This window comes from Pleurodeles waltl, chromosome 6 (genome assembly GCF_031143425.1).
Source record: "Pleurodeles waltl isolate 20211129_DDA chromosome 6, aPleWal1.hap1.20221129, whole genome shotgun sequence".
NCBI lineage: Eukaryota > Metazoa > Chordata > Amphibia > Caudata > Salamandridae > Pleurodeles > Pleurodeles waltl.
In genome coordinates this window covers 877,493,696-877,511,945 of record NC_090445.1, presented here as the reverse complement: position 1 = coordinate 877,511,945, position 18,250 = coordinate 877,493,696, and the positions used below count along the sequence as shown (strand labels likewise).

The 18,250-nt window shown below is 44.3% G+C and overlaps 1 protein-coding gene across 4 annotated transcripts in view; it reads left to right on the top strand.

Annotated features, from left to right (window-relative positions):
* The window catches only part of HPS1 (HPS1 biogenesis of lysosomal organelles complex 3 subunit 1), a 270,693-nt gene that overhangs the window by 207,101 nt on the left and 45,342 nt on the right, over positions 1 to 18,250 (top strand). For all 4 annotated transcript variants that reach the window (XM_069239659.1, XM_069239661.1, XM_069239657.1 and 1 more), the window contains one exon: positions 1,221 to 1,409. In XM_069239659.1, the coding sequence (XP_069095760.1) occupies positions 1,221 to 1,409 (189 nt within the window). The remainder of the gene's footprint in view (positions 1 to 1,220; positions 1,410 to 18,250) is intronic.

Sequence of the window (18,250 nt, the reverse complement as noted above, 5' to 3'; positions counted from 1 at the left end):
GAAATTGCCTGAGGGGTGTGTAGAAGGAGAGGTAGGTAAGTCTGATGTTGTAAAGGGCCTTTTAAGTGTGTTGGTTACATCAAATGACGTAGCCCATTTGGATCGGGCAGCTCACATCTTCCCCAGGGCTCTGTTCCCAAATTCACTTGATATAAACTCTAGGAACATTGCTTGTATGACCAGAACTATTATATGGTTAACTCTGGTTGGTAATGGTAAAATAGATATCCATCTATACTGCAAATATAAAACTGCTTGCATTTTCCTTTGAATTATGACTACATATTTCTTCCCTGAAAACCTCCCATCTATAGCATGGTGTGTAGAAGGAGAGGTAGGTAAGTCTGATGTTGTAAAGGGCCTTGTAAGTGTGTTGGTTACATCAGATGATGTAGCCCATTTGGATCGGGCAGCTCACATCTTCCCCAGGGCTCTGTTCCCAAATTCACTTGATATAAACTCTAGGAACATTGCTAGTATGACCAGAACTATGATCTAGTTAACTCTGGTAGGTAATGGTAAAATAGATATCCATCTGTACTGCAAATATAAAACTGCTTGCATTTTCCTTTGAATTATGACTACATATTTCTTCCCTAAAAACCTCCCATCTATAGCATGCATAAGAACATGTTTCTGTGACTCAAAGGATGGCCAGGCTCTGGATTGATTGCTTGGAGGCTGGTGCTGTCGAAAGCGAGGTGAAACAGGTTGATTTTATCTGAAAGTACAATAGCCAAGATAACATCTTGCCTCAGCCTTCTAAACACAAAGTGATTTGCATTTAAGGCATATCCTTTTTGTTTTTTTACCTTCCACATTGCCTCTAAGCCATCTTTCGATTAGATCTTTTTATTTTGAAACTTGTAAACATAACCATTTGCCATTTCATGTGTTATGCTCTACAGCCTTTTGACATAGACAAAGGTATGTTTCAAATGTAATCTTATGTATAAAAAGTCTCCATCTATTGGTGCTGAGAGGTGACATTTATGTATAGTTGGTATTGAGTGCAAAGATGATTTGTCATGTGTAGTAAGTATGTAATCCTCTATTTGCAGTAAACACCTTTTTAAATGGGACTACCTGCATGTTTTGCCCCTAAGTGGTTTTGGTTTTCTGTCATTTATAAAAATGCTTGTTCAGTTGTTTTAATGCTTTAACTCTTATTGTTTTGGTTCATGATGGCAAACCAACTGTATCTCTTGCCTACTTTTCAGGTCCCAAACAGCCACATTGCACTCTCTCTATATCAACTATTGGATGGATTTTCTGTTGTGGAGAACACATTAAAAAAGTTGAAAGAGGGACAGGAAGTTGTTCAGACATTAAGATCCCTCCCCATAATGTCAGATCTTCGTCTAAAAACTGATAAATTTGTCAAGAGTCTGGGTGTGAAGGAAGTTCAAGTAAGAATTTTATGGTCTGTATTCAAGAAATGTAATTTTTCAAAGCTGTAGTAATTCCAAAGCCCTTTTGTAAAAACTTACTGTGGTGTAAATGTACCAGTGTCAACAGAGACTATGGTTAAGGTTTAAAAATGTAAATCTGCTGGAATCGGCCTATTACAGTTATCAGTGCCAGATGTACTTTAGCACAATCTAAATATAGTGCTGTTTCTGTTACGGTTTGCTGGTGGAACCTTTATGGATCGAGTAGTGCTGATGGCTATAACTTACCAATCTTAGTGATTTTTAGTTGTTAACTCTAACTCAAAACACATTTTCTAGTGAAGGCTAATTTTTTTAAAATTACATTTGTGTTAACTTTTTTCATAGAATTTAAGAATGGTTCACAAACACATTCGCCATCATTATGACTTCAGCGGACAAAACAGTTGACCAAAGTCATGCCGTCCAGGACACCGCCAGTGATGGCGGTCTGGGACTGGTATATTATGACTCCTGGCAGCTCTCCACCATAAATTGGGTGGACAACCGCCAGCAGCCATACTGGTGGTCGGCAGTCTAGTAAAGGTTGCTCCGCTGGCACCACCATGTCATCATAACACCTCCCGCCGTATTACAACTTTGTAACCGGCATGGCAGTGTTGTGGTGACGGGGTGGTGCAGGCGGAGCAGGCCCCATGGATCCCGTTCCCTCCCAGACGACCAACAGGTAAGGTGTTTGACCGACAGGGGAGAGGGGGTGTTGAGTGTTGTGTGCATGAATGGGGGGTGTATGTGTGTGTGTGTGAATGGAGGGGGGCAGGGGGTGTTGTGTGTGTTTGTGTGCATGTGTGTGCAAGTGTCTGTGTGCTTGTGTGAATGCGTGTATGCGGGGTGGAGGAGCGTTGTGGCAATGTGTGCATGTGTGTGAATGAGTGAGCGTGGATGTTTGTGTGTATGTACATATGTGTGGTGTGTGCATGCGTGAAACGTGGTCAGTAAGGGATCAGGGAGGGAGGGTCAGTACGGGAATCGGGGGGCAGTATGGAGATAGGGACAGGTCAGTACAGGGATTGGGGAGGTCAGTACGGTGATCGGGAAGTGGGGGTCAATACAGGGATCAGAGGAGGGGGCGTCGCTGCTTAGGGTAGCAGGGGTGCTCCTGATGGGGTCTGGTTGGGGGGACTCCTATGTGGGGGGTTGGGGAGTCCTGTAGTGGTGACAGGAATTAGTATTGGTGTCGCCAGTATCCTTACCGCCAGGGATTTTGTTGCGGGGCTGATGCCACGGAATCCCTGGCAGTAAGAATACTCAAAATACTGCGGGCGGTGTTAGGTGGACTGCCAGGCCGAAGGTGGTCAACCTTAGGCCAGGCAGTCCTACCCCCCAGGGCGGTATGGGTGGTGAACTGGCTGCAATGCACCCAGTTCACTACCCTTGTCATAATTTGGTAGTCATGCACCGCAATCTCTGTCGACGGTCTGGCTGCCACCGCCGGCATGGCGGGGCTGGACCATCAAGGTCATAATGACCCCCATAGTGAGCACATTTATCACTATATTAAAATTGTCCCACAAATCATTTCGTCATTCATGGAAAATAGGTGATCTTGATCAATATGTTTTTTTCATTTGATGTCTGAGTTTTTGGAACTTCATGTTGTGTTCCTGGGTGATGGAGCCTTCCTAGTGTATGTTTGGTGGTGGGACGAGGACTTTTTCCTACCATTTGGAATGTACCATCTTCATTCATGGATCTCCAATATATTGTGGTTGGCCCACAGGGGGGGGCAATAGGATCTGCAACACAATGAAACATTCCCAGATCATACAGTGGTGGTGCAATTAAAAGATCTCAGCTCTTAAATCAGCCAACCTTCCTGTAGCAGGTTGGCAGACCTTGTACATAGGTGTGCAAACTGGTAAGTACTCTAACGAACCAGGTTGTTAGATAAATAAATACATTGTGATTTGTTTGCAAACTGGCAAGTAAGCTAATTAATTAGGTTGTTAAAATAAATAAAGTGTGATTTGTGTGCAACTGGTAAGTACTTTACCGACCCACGTTGTTAAAACAAATATATATATAAATTGTGAATTGCAAACTAGTGCCTAGATGATAACATTGCAGATAAAGAAAAGATTAACCCTTTATTCCTGGATTGTCTTTTCTGTTTTTATTTTACAAAAATCTCAAAGTACTGTACAGATATACATCAAATCATAAAACTGATTTATTCTCAAACAAACTCTCCTTGATAAGACATTTGTGTAAATATCAACGCCCAGAACTTAAATAGTATTCCTTGAGCTTCTGCAAAATGTCTGACAAAAAACCTTCTGGATACAGATAGCTACACTTTCATTCAGCAAAGGACAGTTACTGAACAGTTCATTTCTCTGGCAAGAGAAACAGGTACTCAGTCACTATATGTGTGACAACTCCTTCCTGGTAGATTGTATAATGCTCCTTAAAAAGTGCATTCTTCCCATGCAGATCCAGTCTTGAAAAACACTTGCAAATGCCAGAAGGACAGCATCATATTTCCCCTCCTGGTCTTCCCATGCGATCCTGAGGTGAGATCTGCAAATACGCTGTAAGAAATTGAGTTACTGGTTGAGGGGGTGAAACCCTTTTCAATCAGCTACCACAGTTCTTCTCAGGGTGAAGTCACAAGCAAACCCTAAATTAACCTGTGCTTAACCCTCTGGTAGCTTGGCACAGAGAAGAGCAGGCTTAACTCAGAGGCAATGTGTAAAGTATTTTGCAACATTTCAAACAGTAACACAATTTGAATGCACCACAAGGGAGCCAACAACAAAGTGAGAAAAATAGAGTAGTTTGTAATAAATAAAACAAGACCAAAAATCCAATCAGTAGAACTGGGTATATTCAGTTTTAAAGATTTTAGGAAAAAAGTAGCAATAAAAGGGTTAAAGTGCCAAGTGTGGATGTCTGGTCATGCCGGAACAGGACAAAGTCACAAGTTCAGGCCTACCATGATGGAGCAAGAGCCAGCTACATGAACCCAGTTAGGCCCGCTGAACAAAGTGCCTTCAATCCTGGTTTGCAGAGCAGTGCAAGGATCTGTGTCAATAATCCATCACATAGCGAAAGCAATGCGTTGGTTCCAAGATGTGAAAAGACTGCAGTGTAAGGTCCTGTTGTGTCATAGTCGAAGCTCCTGTCAACGAGGGCTTGCGATTAGAAGTCCAGAGTTGGGGATGCGTTGCACAGTCAGTCAATGTCTGTTCCTAGGAGCTGCGAGGCTGTGATGAGAAGTCCAGCGTCGACATCAAGATTGCCATTGACCAGGGATGCAAAGACCTGCACCGTGGGTGAGTCATGCAGCGGCAGTTCTGAGGCAGCAATGGGTTGCAATGCGATGTGGGGATTTGCAGCATTTCCAATCATCCATGCAGCAGGGCTGATGCGTCAGTTCAGCTGGGGGTTGTGCTACGCAGCAGAGGAGATGTGTCTGTTCTGCTGGATCTACAGAGGCTGGCAGAACCCCTTAGACCCACTCCCAAGAATTTGGGTCTGGGGTGCCACCAATTGGCAGGGATGGCAGAGTTCAGGTGCAAGATTGTTGGAGCCTTCTGTCCCTGAGGCTCAATTCAGGAAGCCAGCCAAGTAGCCCTTCAAATCACTCTGGGGTACTGGGTTCAAGAGATGCAGGTCCAGTCTTTCTCACCCAGGCAGGAGGGCAGCAGGTCAGCACAGCAAGGTGTAGTCTAGCAGGATGCAGTCCAGCACAGTGTCAGCCCTTCAGGAGTACAGCGGACCTTCTTCCTGGCAGAGTAACCACAGGTTCAAGAGTGTGCTGAAGAGTTGATCTGAGGTCCAGCATCCTGCCTTCCCTGTCCTAGCTCCAGTCCAACTACAGAGGTTATGAAGCCCTGTGTGTGGAGGCAGGGCACAGACTGTTCAAGTGTAAGTGGGGCTGTGTCCAGCTCCTCCCTCCCATACAGCCATTGATGGCTATCCAGGCACACCTAAGGTACCTACTGTGTGTGACTGTCTAGGAGGAATTAACAAAACTCAAGTGTCAGCTGCACCTAGTCATGTGACCCTGGTACAGGCTACAGAGACTAAATGGCTAAGGCAGGATAATGCCAACTTTCTAAAAATGACATTTTCAAAATCCAACTTCTCAATAAGTTAGAATTCTTCTTTACAATCTTAAAGACATCAAACATGAACAGGTTACCTGGTCCCATTTGGAAATTACAGTCTTTCAAATGTAAAAAGGTATTTCCAGTGTTAGCCTATAGGAGAGGTAGGACTTGCAGCAGTGAAAATAAATTAAGAATGTTTAACTTTGAAGATATGTAAAACATTTTTTTCAAAGAAATATTTTATTGGTTTTAACAATTACAAACCGGCACCAAAAGGTATTCAACTGCTTGCCACAATCCACCATGTTACAGTGAAGGTTAACGTCTCACATTAGAATCAGTTTAACATCACATTGATGATCTGTCCAGCATACATAATCACATGCTTTTTGCTATATCATCCCACCCGTTCCCCTTCCTACTATCCCTCCCTGCCCATAAACATAATAGGCTCATTCTTTGCCTCATCAGAAGCCGAGGGCCCTTTATCACCTGACATGGTGGAAGAAGATACCCCTTCTGGATTGATGAACCTATCAGGAATACCAGCCACACCTCAATGTCCTCCTGAGCCCTCATCATGCTTGCACCTTCTTAGGTGGACAGCCTCAGCTGTTGCCCTTTCAACCACGTCAGCCACCCACCTTTCTTCACTCGGTCCAACCTGAGCCATCCATGTAATCAGGACCTGTCCCTTGGCCCATAACAACAGCAAGTGTAGGAACTTAAATGCCATTTTCTGGCCTTTTGGTCTACAGATGTCTCCCAACAAGCAGACAACTGGGTCCATAGCCACAGGGAGCCACACTACAGACCTCACTCCAGTCAACACATTCCCCCAGTAGACGTACAGGACATTACCAAACTAAGTGCAGGAAGCAGGCCACAGAGACATGACACCAGTGATAAGAGTCAGCCCCACCGGGACCTATTGTGTGCCTTAACATTGGCGTGAAATATGTACGATAAAGGAATTTGAAGTGCAGGAGTTTAAAACGTGCATTACTTGACACTGTCTTCATCATTGTACACGTCTGTTGCCAACAGGCATCATTGATTGAAATCCCCTGCTCCTCCAAGACCCCCCTGCGGCAAAAATCCCTCTTATAGTGTGCCATCAGCACCTTATACAGGTGGAATATCACATGATGGCTCCTGTGCAACTCTAGGAGGCATTGAAAAGTAAGTGAGGTAGATGGTGCCATAGGAAACGAGGGCCACATGTCCTGCAAAAATCAGTGGTGCAGAAATTGGCCGGGCCCTATACGGAAGCTTTCCTGCGCCTCCTCACAGTCTATAAACTCCTCATTATGGAACAGAGATCCCAGAAGACCAAATCCAGAAAGAATGGGACTCTTCCCAAAATACTTTCTAATAGCATGTCAAATGAATGCTGGATAACATAGAGGAAATGAGGCAGAAACACCATCTTCATGAGAGCCACCAGCCATTGAGAGACAGCGGGAGTGAAGTCCAAAATCACGACGACGAGCGTAAACCCTCAAAGACCCTCACATTTGTGGGGTATGTGCTATAACCATTCCCAGGTAGCGGAAGGAGTCCAACTCTCATCGAAGGGACACTGGCAGTAAATCCCCCCTCCAGAGGCAGCGCAAGACCCCAAGTGACTTACCATAATTGATGTGGGGGCCTAATAGTCTCCAAAAGCAGTTAAAAAAAAACAGCATTATGGGTAGCTACCACAGGGGAGAAGAGAGGTTCAAAAGAGTATCATCCGCATATAAGGACAACAATTGGGTGATGCCCCCCACCTTTATCCCCCATTCAATCATATGCTGCCAGATCTAAACTGCAAGAGGCTCCAGTGCTATAGCAAAAGGAGGGGGTACAATGGGCATCCCTGGCATGTGCCCCACTCACCTTCCACAGTGTAGAACATTGCCTTCCCACCCATACCCGAGCAGTGGGCTTTGTACAACAGACATATCCACGAACAAAAGTGGGCTCCGAACCTCATAGCCTCCAACACTTGCATAAAATATTGCCATTTAAATGTATCGAAGACACCACTGCCAGTTTTTCATCATGACCCTTCACCTCACGTAACACATGCATCAATCGCTGCTGGTTCATTGAGGTACTGCGGCCAGGCATTAATCTGCATTGGTCTGCTTGTATCAGTTGAGTAATGACTGGCACAACGGGAGGGCAAAAACTTTAAAAAAGATCTTATTGTCTGTATCTATCATTCAAGGAGTCTGACAGGTCCCCTCCAGGCTTTAGCAGCATTATAATGCAAACCTCTTTCATAGACGCTGGAAGCAACCCTCTGTCCTGCGCTCTAAAAGTTGCTGGGTAAGCACCAATGAAAAGATCTGGTAAAACTCAGCAGGGAATCCATCACAGCCTGGTGTATTGCCCCTCAGTAGTTGCCCTAAAGCAGTATGAACCTCCTTCGCTGTAAGGACTGCATCCAAGTCCTGAGCAGCAAGAGCACCCAGCAACGGTAGCAGCAATGACACTAGAAAAGTTTTGACTGGTTCCAAATGGAGCAGGGTTTCGGTATACCTGTTCCAAATAAGTTTACAGTGTGTCAGCTATATTCTCCTGCGGATAAACCTCACGAAGCAAGTGCCCGGTTCTGTCCCCATCTCTATGAAGAATGAAAAAGTTGGTGAGATGATGTGAGCATATATTCCCCTTCAGATTATTCCTAACCTCTGTGACTGCTCACAAGAGTTGCAACTCTTACCGACATCAAGCCCCATTATCCAGTGCCAAGTTAGGAGCGCAAACGTTCCTACCACACACATTGTAAAATAACACCTGATGGACAAATCTTAACGTCCCCCCTGTGACATAATCGCAATTGCTCCAACACAAAAGCCCCAAGAGAACCCACATAAAACAGGACCCCCCACTTCCTACCCCAGACATGCATGTACTGATCAACGGCGTATGGAAGTCCAAAGTGATTGATGCACTTGGACATTCAGCATCACACCCCCCACCCTACAACAAAAAACAAATCCCTTCACCTGCTTTATCTCCAAGAATCACATCCCTGCATACGCACATACTCACTCCAAGCACACCTCAGTCATGCTAATGTGACAGGAAGCCAACAAGTTCAGTCACCAGCATCACCCCTTCACCCACCTAGGATAATGACCACTCTGCAATAAGGAGAACACCGGGGTGGAGGAAATTAGCAAGCCCAGGAAGTATGCTACCCCTGCATCCCATGCTGATCACAACGACCCAATGTGCATCAATACTTCAGAGCACCCTCTGGTTCGGTACAACTTCTTCTTACAGCACCACCCTCCACATGAAATAAAGTTCCACAGGCAGACAGTCCCCAACCACATGAAGAACGAAAGAGGAAAATAAATCAGTGTTCCACCAGGGTGGAATCGTGTTGTGGACAAAGTTTCTGTCTTGGCACTGTGCCATCAGCATCCCAATCTCCTCCATAGCCCCTCTCACCAAAGTCTCAGGTTCTGCTCAGTATAGGTGGCCACCGTTGTACCATTGTTACGGTCAATATGGCCAGTACCTCCTGTTTGGGACACAGAGTCGTCACATTGGTGAAGGAACTCCCGCTGGGAGGGACCAGAAGGGCTAGGATCCACCTTCCCTTAACCCTTTAGCTGGTCTCCTATCTTAAATCAAAATCCTGTCTTGCCCATCCCATGCTCTTCTTGTGAAACCTTTCACATATCAACTATAATATCTTGTTTTCTATGTATTTTTAGGGTAAAAGTGCAACGGTGTGTTAATTACCTTGCAGGCCCCTCGCTACTTTGCTAAAAACAGATTCAAAGCCATTCAGTTCCGTACAATCATGCTGTGCATTGCAATAATTTCTTCAATAGCACTCGATAAAGCAGCAGCTGTTCATTAGTTAGTTTCTCTATTAATTGACCTTGTGTCCTTATTCTTAGTACATTTAGTGCTACCCCTATTGGAGGAACCATTTGCTGAGAAAATATCTAAAATGTCTTCCCCTGTGTCGCTCCTTTGGCTGTTGAAATTGATGTTCCTCAGATGTAAAAGGGTGATATGAAGTGAGATATGAAAGCTGAGAACAGGAGTAGTCTAACGGAAATGGTAATGAGAAGAAGGCTTTCTTTTCACAAGCATGATAGATATCTTGCTAACGCTTTATCTCTTTGTAGAACATAAATTGCTCTGCCACGTTAAGTGTGCATGCAGCTACTCTCAACTATCTATATAGTTCATCTACAGCCTATGCAAGGTGCACATGCACTTTCTCGCCATAAATTAAAAGCTGGTTTTGTTAGTAGCAAATTATTTTCCCTCGATATAGGTCCATTAGGAACCTTAACACACCCTTTTGTATATACTGGTAATGTCTACTATTGTGTTCATACACAATTTTTTTTTTTTTCCTTCAGATAATATGCATTCTACATCTTTAGGCATTGTAAATTTAATTTACTTTAGCTTCTCATTTATCCCTTTAAATTCCTAGTTCTGTGTGAAATGTCCTGGACACCTTTGTGAATCAAAGGAAGGTAAATAACACAAGTCAATAGCAAGATACGTTGTCTTTACATATGTAACTCCTTTCACCAAGGAGGCTAGCATGTTGGTGGACCATACAGTTGGATGCATTCATAACTGAGTAGTAGGTTTGAACAGCTGGTCATATGTGCTTTCTCTTTACTCATTTAGCGACAAGAACACATTTCTTTTTCATCATTTTCTTTCATATTTTGAAGCATTGCTAGGGTTAACACCCAACCATTTCTTACTGGAAGGATCATGTGCATCAGCAACACCAGGATCAGTCTGATTGTGTCAGTGGCACATGAGGCCCCCAAGATGATCACAACTATCATCTCCCTCTGACCCCTCATTACTTCCCTCACACCTGTATGGCTTGTTGTTTCTGGCAATTACCCTTTGCCACCCTCTGCCAGTGCCCTCACTTTCATAGTATAGGATGCATGCACCCAAGCTGGCAGTTTTTCATATTTCAGAGCAGTATTTGTCACTAGTATGATCTTGTAGGACTCCCTCCAATGGGACTCGAGATGACTTTCCAGATTTTGGGCTTCATTACAACCTTGGCGGTCTTTCCTAAAGGCCGCTGAGGCTGCGGGCGCCAGTATACCGCCAGTGTTGGCGGTATCACTCGCTCCCTATTTGGACTTTTCTGCTGGGCCAGCGGACGGTAACAGTGTTACCGTCCGCTGGCCCAGCATAAAAGTCACATCAACATAATAGAGCCGGCGGCAATGTTGATGTGCAGCGGGTGCAGTGGCACCAGTCGCGCACTTCACTGCCCGAAATTCGGGCAGTAAAATGCACAATGGGGCTGTGCCTCGGGTCCCCTGCACTGCCTATGCCAAGTGCATGGGCAGTGCAGGGGCCCCAGGGGCCCGAGTCCCCTTACTGCCAGCCGTTCCATGGCGGTGTTTACCGCCACGGACCGGCTGGCGGTAAGGGAAGTCGAAATCCCCAGGGCAGCGCTGCTTGCATTGCTGCCCTGGCGGATTACAACCGCTGGGACTGCCATGGCGGTATACTGCCAGCGCCGGCGGTGTTACCACGGCGGAACAGCCGTGGTCAAAATAAGGTGACGAGTACCGCCAGCCTGTTGGCGGTACTATTGCCACTATTGCCCTGAGGGCGTTGGTTCTTCATTTGAAACCAGTCTCTGGGTTCTAGACTTATAAGTAGCAGTCAAAGGTATAGGGTTGCTTGCTGAACCTGGTGAGACACAGAGCTCACAACATCAGATAGTCTTTTGCCATAAACCATGATCAAATCATCAATTATTGTCAGTAAATCAGCCATGAGCATTGGAATCCTCACTGGCTGCCCCATTAGGATTTCATGGGGGAGCCAAGCCGGTCTCATTGTTTGGCAACAGATGTTTAGTGGCACCAGAGGTAGGGCATTGAGCCATTTCAAGGTGGTAAATGAGCACAACTTTGCAAGCTTATTCTTTTCTAACACCAATGGGTCTCTCCAATATGCCCAAAGATTGGGGTTGATAAGCACAATGCAGTTTCTGTGTGTTGCCCACAGCTTCACATATTACTTTCATGATTTCATTTTAGGTCAAAGCCTACCAGACAGTGCATGTCTGGTTTGCTAACAAAATCTTGGGGACGTTCAGAAAGCTTCCCTGGAAATGCATTCTGCCCCTTGCTTACCATTGGCTTTCTAGTTTGTAACTCACAGTTGCTTGCTTTTTATTCCTCTATTTGTTTTAGGCTGTCCAGCTTGAGTTTTTCCCTTCCTTTGCCCAAACCCTATTTACTGTATTCTTCCACCGGTACTGGATTTCTGTAACTAGGCCTTTAAATCATGCCATTATCTTGTCACATTTACTGAGCATTCAAAGACCGAGGTCAAGTATATCAGGCTCTGCAATCCAGGGAGCTTGGTGTTTACTTTTCTTTCTCTGACTTAAAAGTGAGATGATTTATGTGACAATCATACTGGCTACTGGGGGAGTGCTTGAGGAAGGCTGTACAATGTTTAAATTAAAGTGTCTGTAAATGAACTGTGCAGATAGTTCAGAGTATACCAGAGTTAGAAAAGCACAAATTAAGCACATTTTTTTGTAATTCTGAAGTGTGATGAAAACAAATATTTATTACGATTAAAACAAAATCAATGCACTAGGTGATGACATTTCCACACATTATTGTTTGTACTCTATACATTTGTCAGTAAAATTGTATGTCTGTGCAAATGTAATGGTTGTTTCAATTGAAGATTTGTTGTCTGTAATGGCAGTGTGCTACCACACCATACATATTCCACTCTACACAACTCCATTCTGCACTGTATGCCACTGAACTTTGAACCACCAATGTCCACCCACTGTACTATACTCTTTGCCAGTGCACTCAATGCGACTACATTCTGCATCACTCCATGCCACTCTCATCTATCCTGCACCACTGCATTCCATGCCACAGCACTCTATATCACTCTACTCTGCACCACGCTATTCTACTCCTCTGCAGTCTAGCCTACTCCGCTTCACTCTACCCTGAACCACTCCACTCTATGCCACTTCAGTTACTCTATGACACTGCACCATATGTCACTGCAGTCTATGCCACTGCAATCTACTAATCACCGCTTTACTCTACTCTACACCACACCACTGCACTTTACACCCTCTACACTGTCACTGCACTCTGGCTAATGCACTTTGCACCACTTTATTCCAAACCAATGCAATCTACACCACTGCACTCTATGCTACTCTACTCTGTACCACTGTACTTTATGCCACTTCACTCTATGCCACTCTGATCCACTCTAAGACACTACACTCTCTGATACTCCACTCTATGATGCTCTACTCCATTCTAGTCCACTCCACTCTGCAACACTCTACCTTACTGTGTGCCACTCTACTTCACTACTGCACTCTACAACGCTTTACACATCTCCCTCTGTCATTTGATGCCACTTTATTCCACTCTATTCTACAACACACTATTCCACTCTATGCCACTCCACTATACAACAATCTACTCCACTCTATGCCACTCCTTGACACTTAACTCTACTCCGCTCTACACCACTCCACGATACTCTGACACTGCACTCTACAACACTGTACTCCATCCTATGCCATTCAACTCTACTCCACTCTGACACTCTACTCCCTCCATAACACCCTACTCCTCTCCATGACACTCCACTCAGCACTACACTAACCATTGTACACAAGTCTATTCCAATCCATAACACTCCACTCTACTCTACTTTGACACTCCACTTTCCTTTACCCCACTAACCTTTAGCCATACTGGACAGTAGTCATGATTGTGTACAACATAGATAAAACATATTGTGAAAGCCAATAGCTCTTGCGTAGGTGAGACTTATTGGCTTTGCTAATGCTTGTTGAAATACCCCCCAATCACACTATTTACAGTTGTGCCCGGACAGATCAGTCCGCTGAGCATCAGTTTTGAGACAGTCATAGCATCACACCTGTGCACTGAAAAGGCCTCCTCCCACCTTGAGAATATGCTGATTGCTATCAGTCCATATCCATGTCCTCCACAGGGTGCCATCTTAATGAAATCAATTTTACCTCAAAAAATGGTACATAAGGGCACTTACTTATCGTAACCGCAGTTCTATTTCCCATGTTGCTTCTTTGACCAACCACATCCTCCCACTTTATCTTTTCCAACAATTCCTCATACAAATGCTGTAACATCACCAATTTCTCTTCCTCACCTCAGCCACAGTCAAAGGAAATATATGTGACAAACATATCCTCTTTTATACAATTCCATTTCCAGTTGCCCAGCTACACGACCACTAGCCTGCACCATTGAATGAACATGATCATCTCAAGTTAATCCTTTCCATGCCATCATAACTCTTTGCTGACAGTTGCTGACAATTGAACAAATATTCAGTGGTTTCTTTTGCTCTTCCAGGAGTTTCTCTAGCACTCTTTTTGACACCAAAGATGGTCGTAGATAAACATTCATCAGATCTTCAAAAAGCCAATACTGTAGATGTGGCTTCTCCAATTTATTCATGCAACTTCACTAGTGCTTCAGGCATTTCATTTCAAATTAACATTTTGCATGCCTGTGTTCCCTCATGTAGTCGGGGCAGCAGCTGTGCCCGTCTAACCTAATTTTACTGTTAGACTTATCCATGACTCTATGTGGGGAACTTACCCCTCACGCACTAGCAGTTTATCTATCTTCTTTGCCTGTTAGATTACCTACGTAGGGGTGAGATTCTCAATCACACCTGCCTATAGCCTATATCCTCTAGTGAATTTGCATACCTAAAGGTCCTTTCCCTTCCGCAGACTAATTCACTCACATGGAGAGGTATCACCTTTCCCCTGAAGAAAGACACACAAACACTTTCTTCCTTCACCGGATTGTCCCTTCTCATTTACTCTATGGTGATGGGGAAGGGAGAGGAAAAAAAACCTGCATGATTTTCGCCTCTCACAGGTGCCCTGACTGTTTACCTATTTACTCCTTGGCTAACATTTTACATCTCATTCCCCACCCAATTCTCCTCTGTCTCTATCAAAACAACTTTTAGGATTATGTGTGTGCCTTTTACCAATGCAGCCAAGTTGGGCCCATGAGTAGAGGTTGGAATACTAGAGGAATAGCCCTTCATATGACGTGCCTTCTGAATCTGCTTGGATAACTGCAACTTGGCTGCTGCGGATCCTCTGGTCCAACAATAAGTGCTAGTAGCGTGCCCCCCTTTCTCCACCAGAACTGTCAACTCCCAAATTTTGAATAAAATTCATAAGCACTATTGTTCTGTGAGAGCGAGGTTTTATTCAGCTGAATGACATGGGAGCTCCTGGACCCCTGGCAAAATGTCTGACAAAAAACTTTGGACACAGATAGATATGCCCATGTTCAGCAATAAAGATTTATCCAACAGTTCAGGTCTCCAGCAAGCCAAATATTTGTGCATTTGTTATACGTGCAGCACCTTCTTTTTGGCACATTTGATAACATTTGTTAAACAGTACATTCTTCCCACAGCAGCCGCAACTTACAAAAACACTTGCAAATGCCAGGACGAGAACATCATATCTCACTCTCTAATTTTCCCATGCCATTCAAAGCTGAGCTCTGCACATATCTTTAATTATTAGTTGTTAAAGCCCAAGTGTGTATTTAGTGTTGGAGCAATATGTTCACATGACAGAAGCAAGATAAAGTCGGTTTCGTTTTTGTGATTTCGGCCCAGATGCTCACATAAATCTGTCCAGGACTGTAGACCAGATCATAAATTGTCATGGGGATTTTGTATGCACAACCAAGACTCTTTTCATAATTGCTTTTGAAACCCTTGACCAACATGTGCCCAATTCTGAACAAACAACCAAAACATAAAGGACCACGTCTCTGCCAAGTGTGATTTAGGTTTGAAACAGGTTTGTCATACAAGTCAAATATTATTAATAAATATTTAAATGCCATTTCATGTGTACCTGCTATTTCAACCATAAATGGAAAATATTGTGTTAGACCTGGCATCCTTGGCGTGGTTTCCCCTTTCTTTTTGCCTCTGCTTCCTTTATTTTTGACTGTGTGCTGAACTTTGTTATTGCTGTTTTTTTGATACTCTGGGTGCTTAACCACTGCTGACCAGTGCTAAAGTGAAAGCGCTGCCTGTATAATTTGTGATAATGATTAGTTATCCCCGATTGACATATTTGATTTACTAGTAAGTCCCTAGTAAAGTGCACTAGAGGTGCCCAAGGCCTGTAAATCAAATGGTACTAGTGGGCCTACAGCACTGATTGTGCCACCCACATGAGTAGCCCTCTAAACATGCCTCAGACCTGCCACTACAGTGTCTGTGTGTGCAGTTGTGCACTGCCACTCTGACCTGGCAAGTGTACACACTTGCCAGGCCCAAACCTTCCCTTTTACTGCATGTAAGTCACCCCTAAGGGAGGCCCCATGGGCAGGATGCAGTTTGTTTAAGACGTAGGACATGTACTGATGTGGTTTACATGCCCTGATAGTGAAATACTGCCAAACTTGTTTTTCACTTTGGCAAGGCCAATCTCTCCCACAGGTTAACACGGGGACTGCCTTTAAACATCTTTTAAGTGCAGTCTCCCATTGGGAGAAGATAGAGAAATGGAGTTTGGGGGTCAATGAACTCCCAATTTAAAAATCCATCTTTTGGTAGAGTTGCTTTTTAGTCTGTCTGTTTGAAAATGCCACTTTTATAAAGTGGGCATGTTAGAAATGAGGTCTTTGGTTGGCAGTCATATTATCCCCTGTCCAAGCAAGGACCCTCACTCTAGTCAGGGTAAGTCACACACAATCCAAATTATCCTGTGCCCACCCTTTGGTAGCTTGGCACTGAGCATTCAGGCTTAACTTAGAAGGCAATGTGTACAATATTTGTGCAATAAGCAATGCAATAACACTGTATAACACCACTAAAATAGACCACACAGTGTTTAGAAAAAATATATAATATTCATCTGACAAATGCAGGTCAAAGACGATCAAGAGTTGAGAAGTACACTTTGAATTATCACTATAGAAAATTATAAAAGGAGTATAAAGTAAGGCCCTTTAAAGGGGTCTTAAAAGTAGATTAAATAATCCAATTGGGTATGAACCAATGTCACCATGTTTTAAGGGAGATAGCATATGCACTTTAGCACTGGTTAGCAGTGGTAAAGTGTGCAGAGTCCTAAAACCAGCAAAAATAGTGTCCAAAATGTGGAGGGAGGCAGGCGAAAAGTTAGGGGTGACCACCCTAAGGCTGTCAGGTCGAACTGGGCATTTTCTTGTTTAACCATTCTGTGCCTGCCTCTGGAATCCATGTCTGGGTCAAACTGACAGTTGGGCAGTTCGTGAATTCCCTCTAGACAGTGACACAAAGGGAGTTGAGGTGTGTCATGCATATCCTGATGAGTCTTCCTGGGCTAGAGTGGGGAGGGAGGAGCTGACACCTGCACCTCAAAGGTCTGTCCCTTCCCTCACACAATGCAGTCTCCAACCCCCTCTAGTTTGTCTGGGGCCAGGCCAGGGCAAGGCAGGATCTTCTGAACAACAGAGACTTTCCTTGACGTTTGCCTACTTCTAAGGCAGAAATCAGTATAAGGAGTGAACCCAAAACCCCAGATTTTTAGAACACTTCTGGTTCAAGAGGAACCTCTACCAAGGAGAAGAGCTGAAGAGCTTGTAGAGGAGTACTGCCCCTTTGCTGTGTGTGCTTTGCTGGGTTGGGCTGCAGTTGCTGCTTCTGCTTCTGCCTTTGACGGGACAAAGACTGAATTTTCTGTGTATCCTGCTTGTGAAGATTCTCCAAGGGTTTGGAATGAGCTTGCCTCCTGTTAAGAAGTCTCAGGGACATCATGCACTTCTACTGAGAGTCCTGACTTGGCAAGAGGTGTTAAATCCAGTCCGTGGGCCCCTAGAAGTGGAAGCTGGTAACCTGCGCAGGAAAATCCATGCAGCGCTGTGTGCGCATCAGAAAAATTGACGCGCGGCTGAAAATTCAACTCGCCACCTCATTCGCAGCTGGAGAATTGATGCAGTGCCTGTTCACACTGCAGACCCTTTGCACAGCACATCGGAATTTTCCAGACATCAGCCCTGGGCGTCAAAATCATCAACATCACCGCATGGACCTAAGGCTGCTTGTCCAGAAATGTACGCATTGCTTACCTGCGAGGAAAGAATCAACGCATTGTTCACCCGGCGGGGAAAGAATTGGCACACGGCCTCACTTGCGAGTAAGGAATCGATGCATTGCTTACTTTTCCAATGCATGCTTGCCCGTACGGCTTTATTTTTGATACATACCAGGTACTTTGTGCTAAAACAATACATCCATTGGTTTCTATGGATTAAGAATCTTTTTACCTTAAAAAGGCATATCTTTGCATGTGTATATTGGATTTTTGTTACTTCGGTCTTGTTTGGTTTAGATACATATTGGATATTTTTTTAACTGGTGTGGAATCCTTTTGTGGTGTTTTCACTCTGTTACTGTGTGTGTTGGTACAAATAAATTACACATTGCCTCTGAGATAAGCCTGACTGCTTGTGCCAAGCTACCAAGGGGATGAGCAGGAGTTATCTGAGCTGTGTATCCCTGACTAGAGTGAGGATCCCTACTTGGACAGAGTGTAAACTGACTGCCAACTAGAGACCCCATTTCGAACACATGTAATAAAAGTATATGTGCACAAAAGTATTGATATGTTGTTTATTCTCACTGTTGAGCATGGGAAAGGCCATC